The sequence below is a fragment of the Pholcus phalangioides genome, unplaced genomic scaffold (genome assembly GCF_987345545.1).
Source record: "Pholcus phalangioides strain wild (caught in Gottingen) unplaced genomic scaffold, Ppha-v1.0 ptg000024l_1, whole genome shotgun sequence".
Taxonomy (NCBI): Eukaryota; Metazoa; Arthropoda; class Arachnida; order Araneae; family Pholcidae; genus Pholcus; species Pholcus phalangioides.
Window position 1 is genome coordinate 20054638 of NW_028301616.1, and position 16123 is coordinate 20070760.

At 35.4% G+C, this 16123-nt stretch overlaps 2 protein-coding genes across 2 annotated transcripts; one reads left to right on the plus strand and one right to left on the minus strand.

Annotated features, from left to right (window-relative positions):
* The first annotated feature begins 447 nt into the window (after window positions 1-447).
* Gmd (GDP-mannose 4,6 dehydratase) lies at window positions 448-12565 on the plus strand. Its single transcript, XM_089250818.1, has 10 exons — window positions 448-872; window positions 3998-4130; window positions 4625-4734; window positions 5167-5359; window positions 5944-6048; window positions 6629-6756; window positions 7544-7662; window positions 8798-8894; window positions 11909-11977; window positions 12363-12565. The coding sequence occupies exons 1-10, from the start codon at window positions 789-791 to the stop codon at window positions 12423-12425; spliced, it is 1101 nt and encodes a 366-aa protein (XP_089106944.1). The 5' UTR covers window positions 448-788; the 3' UTR covers window positions 12426-12565.
* A 1476-nt stretch (window positions 12566-14041) lies between these two features.
* LOC149068946 (speckle-type POZ protein-like) lies at window positions 14042-15114 on the minus strand. The gene has a single exon (XM_089250330.1). It carries the CDS (start codon window positions 15112-15114, stop codon window positions 14074-14076), a length of 1041 nt encoding a protein of 346 aa, XP_089106456.1. The 3' UTR covers window positions 14042-14073.
* Between the last annotated feature and the right edge of the window lie 1009 nt (window positions 15115-16123).

Genomic DNA, 16123 nt, shown 5'->3' on the forward strand with positions numbered 1-16123 from the left:
AACATCGTCCGGAAGAAGAAGAATCCGAAAAAGAAGACGAAACCTGACAAAAAATCGGTGGCCCCGATTTTCTCTCCTGTTCCTTTTCCCTCGCCGGGAATAATTGAAGCAAGTGAAAGCGATCTAACCATCCCTCTTTTGCTTATATTATAATATAAGCTCGATGTCCTCAACTTTTAAACGTGACTTCCCGTCGACCTAAACCTCAGATTATTATTTTTTTTTTTTTTGTGCTTGAGCACATGCACATAAATGATCTTCAAATACAAAATTTTACAACAACATGAAAGTGTGAAAATCAATAGTATTACAATTATGCGAAAAAAAAAACAAATAAAAATTATAAGTTGGATTATTTTTATAGTTGGATGTTTTTGTAATAAAATTTACAATATTCCATGCTAAAGAAAGGCAATATCTGATGACGGTAGAAAGACCACTGAAGTCGGAGCTGTCAGTAAAGATTCAGCCGGATTTGTTTATAATTTTTTAAAAACATGATCGTGATCGAGCATTCAGTGAATATTTTAACGTGATCATCGTGATTGAAGAAACGAAAAGATACACATCAACGGAGCTGATTCAATTGAATAAATATCGCACGTGATTGAGTATTATATTTTAGAAATATATCGTCCGACATTTTGAAACGAGGAAGAAAAAAAAAAAGGGGGGGGGGGAAGTGATCTTTCAACCTTTGATAATAATAATAATGACGTGTCCAAAGGTGATGTTTTGAATTCACAGGTGTTTATGCGTGATTGAAAGTTAGTTGTGGTAAAAATAAAATGGCGGAAGCGCTGCAACAACAGCTGGGAGACGCTGGAGGGACGCTCCGAAAAGTTGCATTCATCACCGGCATAACTGGACAAGTTTGTATTCACGAATACTATTTTATCTTTGCATGGATAAATTTTATTATAGAATATTAGCAAAGATATAATCTTTCTACTAAATTGTTGAAAAACATATTTCTTTCATTATAAGACGCAAAAATCTATTTGCTATCAAATTTTATTCAGGGGGGGGGGGGTTAAATCATGAATGATTTTTTAACTTTTTTTTCATGAAATTATTTTCAGTGCAACGGCAGTGTCGTCTCAACGTGCTCAAGAAAGGGGGGGGGCTTCACAAAAATGAGATCTGGTTGAAATTTTCTAGAATTTACCAGGTAGGGCCTCAGAAAAACCACTTGGCCCAGAGGCCCATCATCCTCTTGAGATGGGCCTGTGCAGCGGGAATGACACAATCCTAAAGACATTAGACCAGAGTCTTCCAAACTTATTTGTCTCATTGCCCCCTTTTATCACCCGATGCTGAATATGCGGTTAATTCCGCAATGCAGTCAAATTTGGTTATAATGGCAACTCGTCTATAAGGAGTCATTCAAGTATTACGTCAGCATCGATAGGGGGGGTTCGCTGACTTATGATGACAAGGGGGGGGGGGTTTGAATGATGCTTATGTCACCAACCACTCTTTATAAAAATAGCGAATATTTTTATTGGCATCATACACAGTGTACCAAAAACGAGAAAAACCTTTCGCTAATCTGTGGGCACCTGAACTAACGTTCTTCCTATTGATATTGTGAATATATAATGTATATATATACTGTATATATATTACTGTATATATATAATGTATATATATTCACAATATGAATAGGAAGAACGCTAGTTCTCTATATACTCTGTAGAGTCACTTCAGTGATCTCTAAATGTTCAGTGGATCCTTCAAGTGATCTGGGCCACTCAAGTGTTCTAGAACTGTGGCGCATCACTCAAGTGATATGTAAGTATGTCACAAATCACTTAAATAATCTTGGAATGTTGTGCGGATAACTTGAGTGATGTAAAAGTGCACTGTGGGCCGCTTGGGTGTTCCAAAACTGTGTCACATCTCTAAATGTGCCATGGCCCGCTTAAGTGTTCTGGAACTGTGCCCACGGGTCACTCAAGTGATCTGATAGTATGCCATGGGTCACTTAAATGCTCTGGGATTGTGCCATGGTTGTGCCTTAAGTGATCTGTAAATGTGCAGCTTAGTTAATTTTTACAAAATTTGGTTCAAGGTGGTGCGCCACATCAGATAACCCAGAGAGCCACATTTGGTCTGCGGGTCAGGATTTAGCACATATGGCTTAGAGCAGTGGCTCTCAACCTTTAGAAGCCCATGGCCCAGTTGGTTTCATTTTTATGAGTGGAAGCCCAGTCATACATAACTAATGTGGAATTAGAGGGTGGTTCGCAATGAATTTCTTAAAGAAAATGTTTAGTTCTTAGCCTTCTAATAGCTCTGAAATTAACAGAAAATTGATTATAATAATATATAAAGGAATTTTCTTCTGTAATGTAAATTGTTTTAAAGCATTTTTTGAATTAAAAAAAAAATTGACTGTTTGGCGGGGCATGGGGCTTGCGCTTTCCTCCCCGCATATGTCTCGGATTCCATTATGCATTAGGGGGGGGGGGGGAGGTCAAAAATGGCTGAAAACCTGCTGACATAACACTTGACAACACACACACGACCCCTAATATGAATATTTGGCAGTCCTTGCCTTTGTAAACATTCTTCTGTGGCTTCCCTTGATAGTCTAACAATGAACCTTCTAACGAACCAAACAGGCATGCATGAGCTGGCGATATTCATTACTGGTGACTACATGGTTTTCAAAGTGTGCATTGTGATGCACACTTTGAAAACCATGTCCATAGAGAAGGTTAACAAACTTTACTTATTATGTTGATGATATGGCACAAACTCAGTTGTAACAACACATATTTCATCGCTTTTGATTTTGTTTTCATGGTGTTTACCCTAGGGATTCCTAGAACGAGAGCTCATCACATCAAGGCAGAGTCTTTCTGTTGTTTTCGTGATGTCTTATGTTTAAAAAAGTGTTCATTAGAAGTTTAACGCACCTCATTAGCATGACCGTATGTATACAAGACATTATCATATTTTCCTGGAGCTTCCCTCTTCAAAACTTTCTTTCATGAAAATGCTCTGTTTTTTCAATGAAACTTACTTCAATTTCTAATCTTTACGAGAATAGGGGATGAAGATAATTTTTAATTGCATAATTTTAATAATTTAATTTTAAATTGTGTTATAATGTGATTGTGATTATAAATATCCATAGAACATATTTGCCATGTTAATTCCCCTCCCCCCTCTTTTGAACTACATTTTAAATCATTGCTGACTTACTGTAGCTCTGTATGTCTTGCCAAGAGTTATTTATGAGCAGTATTTGGCGATTTTGCTGACAATTTACAGCATTTTTGGCGAGAACCAGCAATGTGTTGTATTAAAGATCCCAATTTTCCGTATTTTTTATGATGAAATAAATATAGTCACTGTTATCATTACCAAATAACAGCTTCATGCACAGCATTTGATCCCACCTGATTATGTTTTTCGTTAAACAAAAGTCTTGAAAATATCATCATCAGTTATAATGGAAAAAGTTAGTTGAGTCTTTGATATCATTGTAACAGAGTTTGACTGTATATGGTTTTCTTATTTTTGTTGCCAAGTTTTTGACCATTCCAAAACATTGATGTCACCCCCAACATCATTCTCCCTGGTTTTGAGTGTTCCTATCGTGCTGTCTTCTGCCACCCTTGCAAATAAAATAGTGCGAAATCAGATCATGTGATAAAAAAAAACCCATTCAATTCTGTGACAACCTACATGGTCTGTTTTTAAAATACCATATAGGCCTATATATTCATGTTTAAGTGACTTTTTTTATTAATTACTATGGGGAGGGGGTGTTTAGGCTCATGTAATTTTTGGAGAAAAACCATTAAAATGTTGATTGTAGTGGTGGGGGGGGGACATACACGACTATATGTGTGTGATATTCACTTTTTTCAATTATATTGGGGACACTATCAGTTGTCTATTCTGAGAAATTCCAAGCTCTTTGTACCAGAAAAGTCAAAAAATAATTTTTTTATGATTTCTTTCCTGTTTTTTTTGTTTTCAGGATGGTTCATACCTAGCAGAGCTATTACTTGCCAAAGGTTATAAGGTGCACGGTGTTATTCGACGTTCAAGTTCTTTCAATACTGGTAGAATCCAACATTTATACAGAGATCCTTTGACTCACAAAGAAGGGTGTAAGTAATCTAATATAACCAGAAGAAAATTTTCACATTCATCATTACTCAGAAATACAACTACAGTAGAATCCCGTTATAACGAACACCAAGAGACTGGAAAAATCACTTCGTTATACCGAAATTTCGTTATAAAGGAATTCCAGGTCTATGCATTTTTTCTAAGTGAACTTATTTGGAGGATTAGAAAAGTGTTCGTAAAAATGAGAATTTTGTTATAACAGTATTCGTTAAAACGGGATTCAACTGTAGTTGTTTTTCATTGCAGTTAATTAGCAGGTGAGGAGTCCCAGCTCACATTCCCTGCTTGATTATGCTTTTACATAATGGGGAATTCCCACTATGATTATGCATGTGGGGATAGGATTTCCTCCCAGAAGCTCCCTGGAGATTCTGAAGATCACATTAACAGAAAAATTCACTAGAGTTTAAAATATATGCATTATATATTCACACATATAGAACATATACAATCTATGCTTCTTCTTTTACAGCCATGCATTTACATTATGGGGATTTAACTGACAGCTCGTGTTTGGTGAAACTCATCAGCCAGATTCAGCCCACCGAAATTTATAACCTTGGTGCTCAGAGCCATGTAAAAGTGAGTGTGACCTATCCTTTTTATCAGTAAAAACATGTAAATTTATTTTATTTCACCATTCCAACAACAGAAAATTCAGTTGCAGTGAGGGAAAAAACAAAACGGACAAAAATAAAACTAGTAAAGAATAAAAGAAAACTTAAAAAATGCGTAAAATAAACTAATAAAAATATACAGTACATCCGATTGGGCTAATAAAAAAAAAATAGAAGGACAAATGAAGAATTCTGTGTTGCACCCTGCCTCAACAATAGTATTAAAATCAGATACAATGTAGGCATTATTTAGAAATTCAGGAAGTATCGTTTTCGTTTTAAAAAAATCACCCTCATTTCCATGTGGTTTTTCTACTAAATTGCCTGTTGCAAAAGATAAAGGTCATTATGTTTACAAAAGTGTCAAATTTCTCATTTACTTCTCTTATCTATTCAGGTTTCATTTGATTTGAGTGAGTATACAGCCAATGTCGATGCTCTTGGTACTCTGCGCCTGCTGGATGCAATCAGGACATGCAAATTGGAACAGAAAGTCAAGTTTTATCAAGCCTCTACGAGTGAAATGTATGGAAAAGTTCAAGAAGTGCCACAGAAAGAAACAACTCCTTTTTATCCTAGGTCTCCATATGGTAATATAACTATTATATTTCATTAAAGATATATTGGTGTAAGCATTCTTTCTGTAATAAACTTGAATTCTGTGTTACACCCTGCCTCGACACACACACACTCCAGAATCAGATACAATGTAGACATTATCACAGTCAATGCCTGTTTTTATGAATGGGAAGGAGGTTAAAAGAAATGACATATTATTTGAAACTAGGGACTAGTTTGTAAAAAAGTGTAGATTTGCAAATCAAAGGTGCATAGAAACATATTGATTCATAAATAGGAGTCTCATAAAAATGAGCAGCAACGTAATGCAGCAACTCATAAAATGAGCAGTGAGCTATAAAGTAAAGCTAGTGTATCACAAATATTTAATATCTCTGTCATTTAGTACCTCAAAAAAATTGGAGGAAATAAAATATGCTGCTCATAAAAAAAAATGTATCAAGGTAGGTAATGACAGTTTGGAAATGATTTCAGCGATTTTTTATTTTGTACCATATTATTTGAATGCAAATACTTAAGAAACACGCATATATCTAAAAAAAGTTTTATAATCTGTTGTGATAATTTTTTATTCATCATTTATTTTTTTTATTAGGTGTTGCAAAACTATATGGATATTGGATTGTTGTAAATTACAGAGAAGCATATAACATGTTTGCTGTAAACGGCATTCTTTTTAACCATGAAAGTCCTAGAAGAGGTTTATTTTTCTTCTTTTTTACCAATACCAATGTTTTTATCAATGCATATCTTTTAACATACATGCCCCCCCCCCCCAATGTTAACTCTGAGCTTCGCGTACGTGTAGAGAAAAAATGCTTCTTCTCACACAAAATTCTAAAATTCACTTCTGGTGTATATGACAGATTATGTGATCATGGGTTGAGAAAACATATCCAAAACAGGTCCATGTAGGTATTAGTAATAATAATAATAGGGAACATCGTTGATGCCTTCTAATATCTCTGAAAACTTATTCGGAGGAAACACATGATAATTAAAGCATAAAAAATATGATTGAAATGCTCTCTCTCTGAAATCAGTGAATATTTTCTGAGATTCATGAAAATTGTTTTACCAAGAGATCTTATGCAAAATTATTGAAGATCAAGAAAAAATGTTTGTTCTAAAAAAATTGAATGTGCCGTAAATAGAGGTACTGAATAACATTTAGCTTCAAACATAATAAAAAATTTCTTATAAACTCTGCATTGTATATGAATATTATCTACAATTTTTCTTTTTATTTCTACAGTATTTATATATTATGTTGATTTCAGGAGAAACATTTGTTACACGCAAGATAACACGAAGTGTTGCAAAAATTTTTCTGGATGAGCTTGAGTTCTTTGAATTGGGAAACCTTGATTCAAAAAGAGATTGGGGACATGCCAGAGACTATGTTGAGGTATTTTATACGTAAAGATATTTAATTTTTAGTCTGAAGAGGATCAAGTTTAAGTTTCTGCATTGCCAATGCATCCATAAAAATTACATTACAAATAAAAATATGTGCACAGTCAAACCTTGTTATGGTAAATTTTTTTGCTTTGCGTGACACATGTATTTAGTCTCCACCAGAGTGAATTTTTTTGAATTTTATTAATAATAGAAGATTTTTTGTTAATGCAAACAAATTCCTTGTGTATTTTCGTTTTTGTGCCTAAGGAAATTTGACTGCATATATAATAAGTGGAAGAGTAGATCACCTTTACCCATGCATATTAAGAAGTCATCAAAAAATAAAAGGCAAATACACAAAAAATACGAAAAGAAGTTTTTGTACTTTTCATTGTATTTGCCTTATTCCTTGGTGACTTCTCAATGTATATATATATATGTAATATAACACCAATAATTTTAATCGATTGCAACGTGATTAAAAGATGAAATTGAAAGATAGAAGATGACATTTAAAGAATGAAGTTGATATTTGAACTTTTTGCACAGTTTGAACTTTTATGAATGTTGTATCCTACATTCATTGTCTAGAAAATACACAAACTTGAAAAATTTTCAAATTAAAATTTCGACAGCTAGAATTCTTTGTAATTTGATTATATTTTGTAAATCAGTCAAAAAACATGTATGAGATTTGAATCATGTCTGAAGCATCAATATGTGTAGCTAATATGAAAATCTACATGCTTGATAATGCTAAAAATTTTTTGAATTCTCATACCACTATTTTTTAGGCTATGTGGATGATGTTGCAACAAGATGAGCCAGAAGACTTCGTCATAGCTACTGGCGAACCTCACAGTGTTCGAGATTTTGTGGAAGCAGCCTTCAGTTGCATTGGTAGAGAAATCGTGTGAGTTAGTGACTCAAATAAAAAAAATTGATTCATAGGCTAATTATTTTATCATCATGTGTTTGAAACATTGCTTAATTTTTTTTTTAAATAAGTAAAACGTGTGAATCAAGTTGTGATAGTATTGTTTCCTTGACTTTCGTATGGAAAGAAAAGTAATTAATTGTTTGAACACCCTCAAAATCAGTTTTTAATCTGGGGAGTGTGTGTGTGATTAGTTTAGCATGTCAAAACGTCTGTGCATTAATGGAATAAAATTGAAAAAATTTCCATTTTTCTAAAATTTCTCAAAAACACTAAAAATTCATAAGGTCAGCAAGAGGAAAAATTGTTTGGCAAGACAAAAAGAAAATTGAGTGCGATTTTGTTTGTAATATTTGTTTCATTATGGTGTATTAAATATCAGAGGATGCTAATTTGAGTATGCGACTTTGCAGTGTGAAAATGTGTGATGTTACAAAGTTTTGAACTCGTGCATGTAAAATGTGGGGGGGGGGGGGATCTTTGACAAACTTAATAAAAAATAAAGAGTCTTCGAAATAACAATAGCGGTAACAGAAAGACTCTTTTGCATTGGCCAACGCAAACAATGTCTACAAATTAGTTGTGATAACATAGTTTGAATTATAGTCAACATTTGCGGGTTTCAGCCAAAGTATGTCAATCCAGGGAGTTCTCTGCCCCTATCAAATTTTGTTATTTTGCTAACCCTGAGGATATTAAATGTTAAATTATTCTGACTTTACGATGTGCAAGACTGGTTGGCTGATTGAACTTGGGGGATATATGTTTCTACACTTCCACATATTTCAAACCAAGCATTCTATGAGAATTATTTTTATTGACGCTAAACATGCATGTTAAGGTAAAAAATAATATTTTCCCCTTGTATAATAAAAGTATGTATGAAAAAGTACCTGAGTAAGTATACGTGTATATATATATATACTTATAGAAAGTACGCCCCTGATTAACGGTCACCCTGTATTTTACGGACAAATTTTTTTTTGTCCCGCCGGTGACTGCAAAAGAGAGGTTTTACTGTACCACTGAATGCCATTTCAGGTGAACTTGATTGTTGTGTTCAATGTGGGCTTTTGGGTGTTTTTATTTAAATTTCATTTTTGATTTTCAGTTGGGAAGGCCATGGGTTAGAAGAAGTTGGCAAAGAGAAAGAGTCTGGTATCATTCGTATTAGGGTGAATTCAAAATATTTCCGTCCATCAGAAGTGGTAAGTTTTTGTGATTTTTAAACCAATATTCAATATATCTTTCTAATACTGATTTCAGAAAATATAATGTGTATATTGTGTGATATCAAAGTAGTATTAATTTTCACAATCAAGATTTAATTTTTTCTAATTTAACGTAAAACTAATTGTTAAAACTTCAACATTCTTCTTTTTACATGATTAATTAAAAATATCCTGGAAGACAAAATGTATCAGGCTTTCACAGGCAGTATTATGGTGAAAGGATTTCATGCTGTTTGGCCACTGTGAATGAGTAAATAAGCTCCATTTATGAGTATATTTGCTTACATCAGGGGTCTTCAACCTTTCAGACATTGCTGGCCAAATTAAACTTCCCACGAAGCCCCCAGGCCACCAACTCATACCGTGGTATTTTCGGTAATTAAGCAGGGCTGCCTAAATTTTATTGAACACTTTTATTTCTTTCATTAAATTTGAATTTTTATTTATTCTTAAATAACTTCCTTTAATTAATTCTTTTTAATAGATTATTTCTTTTGTTTAATCTGAAATTCGTTCATGGATTATTACTTTTAACAATTCTGGAATTACGCTTGATGATTCTAAAATTATTTCTATTGGTAGTTCTGCAATTATTTCTTCCATGAATTTCTTTCTTATTCTGTAACTCCAAAACTACATTCTTCCATTTTTTCAGCATTTTTGTAAATTCAGCAATTATTTATACCTTTTGGATGCCAAATTTGGTCTCTCGAAATATATAGCCTATATGAAATCATAGGCCTCAAAAACTGTTTTAGCTGAGGGTCCCTCTGAGTTTGTTACAATGGCCCTTTTAATGTATCAGATGCAGGCCCATAACTAAACTGGGGCAACCGAAAGGACACAGCCCCAGGGCCCCCCACGAGCCAGATGGGGAACCCCACAATAATTTTTCCTCATTTGGCACAGTAACTTTTTTAACAAGAAAATGTCTGTTTTGGAGCCCTGTTCATGTGCACAGCATTACTATTGAATCTGGAAAATATTGCACAGTTCTAAATACAGCAGTAAAGATTTCATCAGTGGCAGAGCTCTCTAACGATTTTTTAAAATTTTAGCTACTTTACGTAGAAAAATGATTATTTTCTAAAAATTCTTACGGACCACTGCAAAAATCTTGGAGGACCATAGGTTGAAGACCTCTGGCCTACATGATATTTACTTGAATACAAAAATTAAGGCATACATCACTTTTTTTTTCATTTCTGATATTGAAGACAGATTAGAGCACTACTAGCACACAAAGCACATGTAATTTTGGCAACATAAATACACTTGGGCAACACATATACTTACACAACACCATGCACCAAATCATTAGAAATTTCTTATGGGAATGTTTACCAGTTGCATGCACGATTAAGTAGTGGTTGAATTATTTGTAAATATTTGTATTAGTATATTTGCTGTTTGCCAAGCAGCCAAAATCCTTTCACCATAATACAGGTAAGAAATGTTTCTTACTTCTTGCAAAAAATACTAGTTTATTTTTTTCAAAATATTCTGGTATCAATACAGAGCGATAAATAATGTTACCAATGTTTTATCGGCATTCATTTACAGTGAAACCTTTCTTTTGCTGATACTGGTGGGACAAAAAAATTTCCCATATAAGAGGGGTGACCGTTAATCACTGCTTACTTTTAATTATTATTTCGCTGTAGAACAGAGGTGACAGCATCTGAAGGGTGCCTGTTGGGGGGGGGGGAGAGTAAACGGTACATATTGTCTAAGAGGCATAATAAATTGTAATATTGTAAAGTATCTTATTTTTCTTTACTAAAACTTATATCAGTTTAGTAATGGCAGAAAGTAAGTGATATTTATATTAAAAACAATATAGTTCCAGTGGTCTCTTAGGATTAAAGATTCTTGCAAATTTTACCTGGTAGGGTCTAAGAGCAATAATAAGTTTCTAAAATGGCTTTTCTTTATACTATGCAAACCATTAATTTTATCTACGATTCATTTATTCTTCGACTTCCTTCATATTTCATTCATTGTAATCTGTGTGCTGTAGCCCAGGTTGATAAGATGCTCTCCTACTGTACAAAAGAATGTTTTTCATGGGTGTTGTGAGCTAGATATCTGATTTTTCTTTGTCAGAATCTTTCCTGATGCAGAGGTACAATATAAACAATGATAAAATATAACTTTAGAATGCATTCCTGCTATAGGAAGTTCTTCCTCCTCCTGAGTGGTTAGCGCATTAACCTCTTGGTGAGAATTATGAAAACAAAAATTGGATGCTGTCATTTATATAGAATCAACAATAAACTGTGTGTAGGTCCTGGCTTCATTACCCCTTGCATACAGAAAATGACTGGTGCATGGGGGGGGGGCCCAGCGTCAAAGGTAAGGTAGACTGATCTAATGTATATATGAATTGATATCATCATCATGCCCCCCCCCCCCCAGCAATAATGACCGTGCCACCCCAGACTTCCAAGTCTATCTCTGCCTATGCTGTGGTGAGACAGAAATGATTTGTTGTAATCTTATAGTTAATAAATGTTGAAACTTTTTTTTTTTTTCAATGATATTACATTGAAAATCTTGTATATCAATACCTTCTATACTAGTGTTTCTCAAATTATAGTCCACAGACCCCAAATTTGGCCCATGAATATGGGATAGGTGGTCTGGAAAGCAGACTTGGAAATGAAAATGATTTAACTCTATGTGACTTATATTAATGATATTCTAAAAGTTTGAATAAAAAATTGGATCACATACTGTAAATTAGTGGTCTATCAAATTATTTCAGAAATGTTTGATTTACTTGGATTTAGAGAGGTTGAGAAACGTTGCTCTGTATGATAATCCTGTATGTAATGAGATATTTCTCTCTGGTCCTGTGTGATGTACTTTTCTTAACATTAATATATTACATCTATAATGATAAATACTGTATAACAGTAAGTTACTCTAGTCCCATGATTATTACTGTAGTAATTCTTGTTTTTCCCTTTCTTTTCTCTCTCCTGAAGGATTTTCTACTTGGTGACTGCTCCAAAGCTCGCCAAAAATTAGGCTGGAAAACTCAGTGCTCTTTTGAGGTGAGTGAGTCATCAATATATATTTAGTATTTGTCATTTTTCAATAGCCCATCTCACTCAATATCCATTCAGTTAATTGATCCGATATGATCTAGAATTTTCTTATCAGAACACTACTTTTTCTTCTTATCAGAACATTACTTTTTATTCTTATCAGAACATTACTTTTTCTTCTTATCAGAGCACTACTTTTTCTTCTTATCAAAACACTACTTTTTCTAAGCTGAAGATCATTACTGCTGCTCCTCAAAACATGTTTGTTCATTCATTCACCAAAGCAGAATGAACCAAAAACCTGTGACGTAGGTTGCAGAGCATATATGCATAATTTTGAAGATTTCGTTGTTGTTTGTCTTACCTGATGTGATTTTGTTTCTTGCCCTAGGATCTTGTTCGAGAAATGGTTGATTCCGATATTGAGTTAATGAAAAAGAATCCAGGAGCCTGAAAAGCTCTATCAAAATTGAATTGAATCACAAGATTTTTTTTCAAAGCACACAGAACATTCCTCTTGTGTAGTGAGGTTTTCTTTTTGGTCATTCACACAGATATATATATGTATACAAATTAATAAATCTTTTATTGTTATTTTAAAGTAATCACTTTTTTTGCTTAAAATTTAAATACACATGCAGTAATTTGTAAGATGTAATAACACGAAAATTGAGTAACTTAATTTGCAAGATTAAATTGTTGTCTAAAGAATTTATGCATCTTGAAAATTGCATATCATGAATGAAATTTTCCAGAATAAAATACTGAACCTGTTAGTTCACTTCACACATCCATCCAAAATTAGATTAACATTTAAATCACAGTGAATTTCTAAATACAATAGTCCAAAAATGGCCATTGGCTTCTAGTAAGTGCTTGAGTTTTGTGTTATATGGAAAGAATTATGGTATGTCTTATTCTTAGAAGTTTTAATTTTTGTTTATTGAATATTCCCTTGCAAGTTTTGAGAAAATAGTTTTCTCTTGTAACCTTAGCTTGAAAAATCCCAGGTTCTCCCATGGTGATTATAAATCAGGTGGAGCCCAGAACTCTCTTAGCCGACTCCATACCTTGCATAAACAGTGATGTTCCAGGCTCTGCCACAAACAAAGCCACTCTTCCAGGTGTGTGGCAAGTTTTGGTTGAACTGGGCCCCTCACTCACAGGAATAGCGAACTGAAAAAATATATATCAATTTTTTTATTTTTGTAATAAGCTAAGGTGTCTGAGCTTCAACTGTGAAAATATAAAAGTTAATGGTAGGAAACTTATTTATCCTGTAAAGAAGGACCTAGAACCCCAAATCAAACAGGGGGACCCAAGTTACCGAAGGCTTTCACCAGTTCTCAAATTATTTCTTTCATTTATTCTGAATTTTCGTAAAAAAGGTGCTGGCATTATTTCCTTCAATTACTTTTCCCCCTCTTATTTTCAATTTATTAGTTCTCTGATTATTTCTTTCATTAATCCCTGATTTTCATTGGTTTTGGAATCGTTTCTTTCATTAATCTGAAACAATCAATTCCTCAGCTCTGAACCTGCAGTAATTCGAAATCTTCATTAATTTTTGTGTTGAGTTACATTTAATTGTGTTTAATTTTTCTTTTTTATAGATATTTCTCAGCATTCATGTACAATCTGCAATAGTGGATGAATTTTCAGACTCTGATCCTCCCCATCACGAAAATAAATAAAATCAGTGCACATTTTTGGGACCCTGATATCATTAAGACGCCTTCTGGTCCCAGCAATTATTTTTACACCGGGCCCCACGTCCAGTGAGGGCGGCCGTGGCCCCAAAGCTTAGAAGAGAGTTCCATAATGAGATAATGCCAGTGGTAGAGTTCTGGCGTTTATGTCATGTCGTATATGTGTATTTGTGGGGTAATAGGGCTTCATATGTTTGAGAGCCACGATAATGTGTGGATTGGTAGATTGAGTCGAGGTAAGCAAAAGCATTAAGCGTCCCGCCCCTGAGGGCATATGCAGACCGATGAGTAACATGAAAGAATCGACAATGACTAGGCCCATCGTGCAAAAACAAATGACTGCTTAGACGAAGAATGGACCGTAATGTTTTTTAATCGCTTACAGTTTATTTCTTAGATTTCTTCGGAATCGTATTCCTGAATCGCTTCCATGACGTCGCAGAGAACGTATGGCCTGTGCTTGATGAGAGATCGGTGCTTTTTGAAATCGATACCCGAATAATTTTTCCAGATGTAATGAATGACCTTCCTCTTGAGATTGGAATCGGCGAACACTTCGGCGGCTATGAGAAGTCGTATGGCGTTATTCTGATCGACATTTGAGGCTAGGAAATCGCTGCAGCGCTCTTTCAGGTCTGGCACGTCGTACTTGTCCGCCGCACGCATCAACGGAACAGCCAGCTCTACGCTCATCCCATCGACCTTGCCGCAATATATGTACTCTAGGAAAGACTTCATGACGCTGTACTCAAAGTCGTCGATGTCCAAACGGCCGGTGTTGTTCTCGGCAGTATCGTGAGCGAACATGGCCGCGAAGACCCTCGAGCGAGCGGACAGAATCAAGCGATGAGCCGGGATGTCGGCCCCGTGGACACAGATCGAGACGTCGCTGGATTCGCTGTTCATCAAAAGGGTACGGAAATCCCGTAGGAGTTTCGGAGAAGTCACTTGGTCCAGGTCGGGGCCACCGATTTCATCTTTCGACCCCGTGAACTCGTACGTAACTTCCAATATGACCTTCAACGCATCTTTCGTGCAGAGCGTCTGATTCGGTCTCGGGAAGCCATCTCTTATGTCCAGTATGGTATTGCTCCTGGCGAGTTGATCGGGATCGTGAGTCGGCCTCGCGGAAGTGATCTTGAACTTGAGGCGCCCGAGCTCTTTACTGTCGCAGAACAGCCGGAAGACAATCGGTTTGAACTCTATGCCCTCGCACGGTGCTTCCAGGGCGTTCAAGTGGAGCCCAATCCTGTCATCGATCTCTTCACCGCCGGGAAATACGGTGATGTACCAGTCCTTGCCTAACCTCTTGTCCTCCGGTTGGACGAAATCGCTTCTGTAGCTCTGTCCGACCCTCCAGTCGAGGCGGCGAAAGTCTTTTATCGTCCACGAGTAGCTGGTCTTGCCCGACACGCTCGTCAGTGCAACGGACATCGTTTGCACGATTTCACCGACTTGGGGCCTTAACATGAGTTTCTAACATGTGTGAATGAATTTTATTGGCGCTGAACTAGCTCGGTGGTAATTTTGGAATGATTTATTGCCGAGAGAAAAAAAAAAGTCCGCGAAAAATCGACTATTGCTCTGTTTACCTCGGACCTTCCTGATAGCTTCTGAAAGAAGAAGAAAAATTGAAAATATTCCAAATATATTAAACGACGTAGTAGTAGTTGTTTTCTCCCGAGACACTAAATTTAGCCTTGAAATTGCTCACGTTGTTAAAATCAAGAAGCACCAACGGATCCCAAGTTTTGGAAAATGATCGAATCGGAGGTTCTGTAATGGCTATCCTTCGACGATTTGACTCGTTTGTAAAAAAAAAATCAATGCATAAGTTTAGGACAAATCTCGTTGAAAGGCTTTCTTATGAAAATTTAAATTGGCGATGACCTCCACAAGCATAGGAACCGGAACACAGGGGGGCTGAGGCTACTCGAGCTCCCCTCCAATAATTTATGAATTACGGCCAAAGCCCGAAATCGGCCAATTAGCAAACTGGCCGATTTCGTTGTAAATTGACCCAATCAAAGTCAGAATTTCTGGGTTTGGCCAGCCAGTACGAGAAGTGGCTGGGGATCCCTGGTCAAAGTCCGAAAAGAAAATGCATGATTCGGGTCATTACCAAGTTGGCGTGTTTTTTCGCGATAATTATGTCCACGAACGCAACCCATCATATCGCAGCCACCATGAGGTAATGATTTTTCCCCTTCAAAATTCCACAGAAAAAAATATATGTTTAAGGCCGGTATTACACTATAAAAGTTTGGTAAAAGTCCTTTTATAAAACTTGAAAAATGCAGCCAATAAGATCACCGGTTGCATTTTCTAGAATGTAACCAATAACCTTAATTGTTAGATTTTTCAAGTTTTATAAAAGGGATTTTATGAAACTTTTATAGTGTAATTCTGGCCTAAGGAATTATATAAATAGTTTTTTATATAT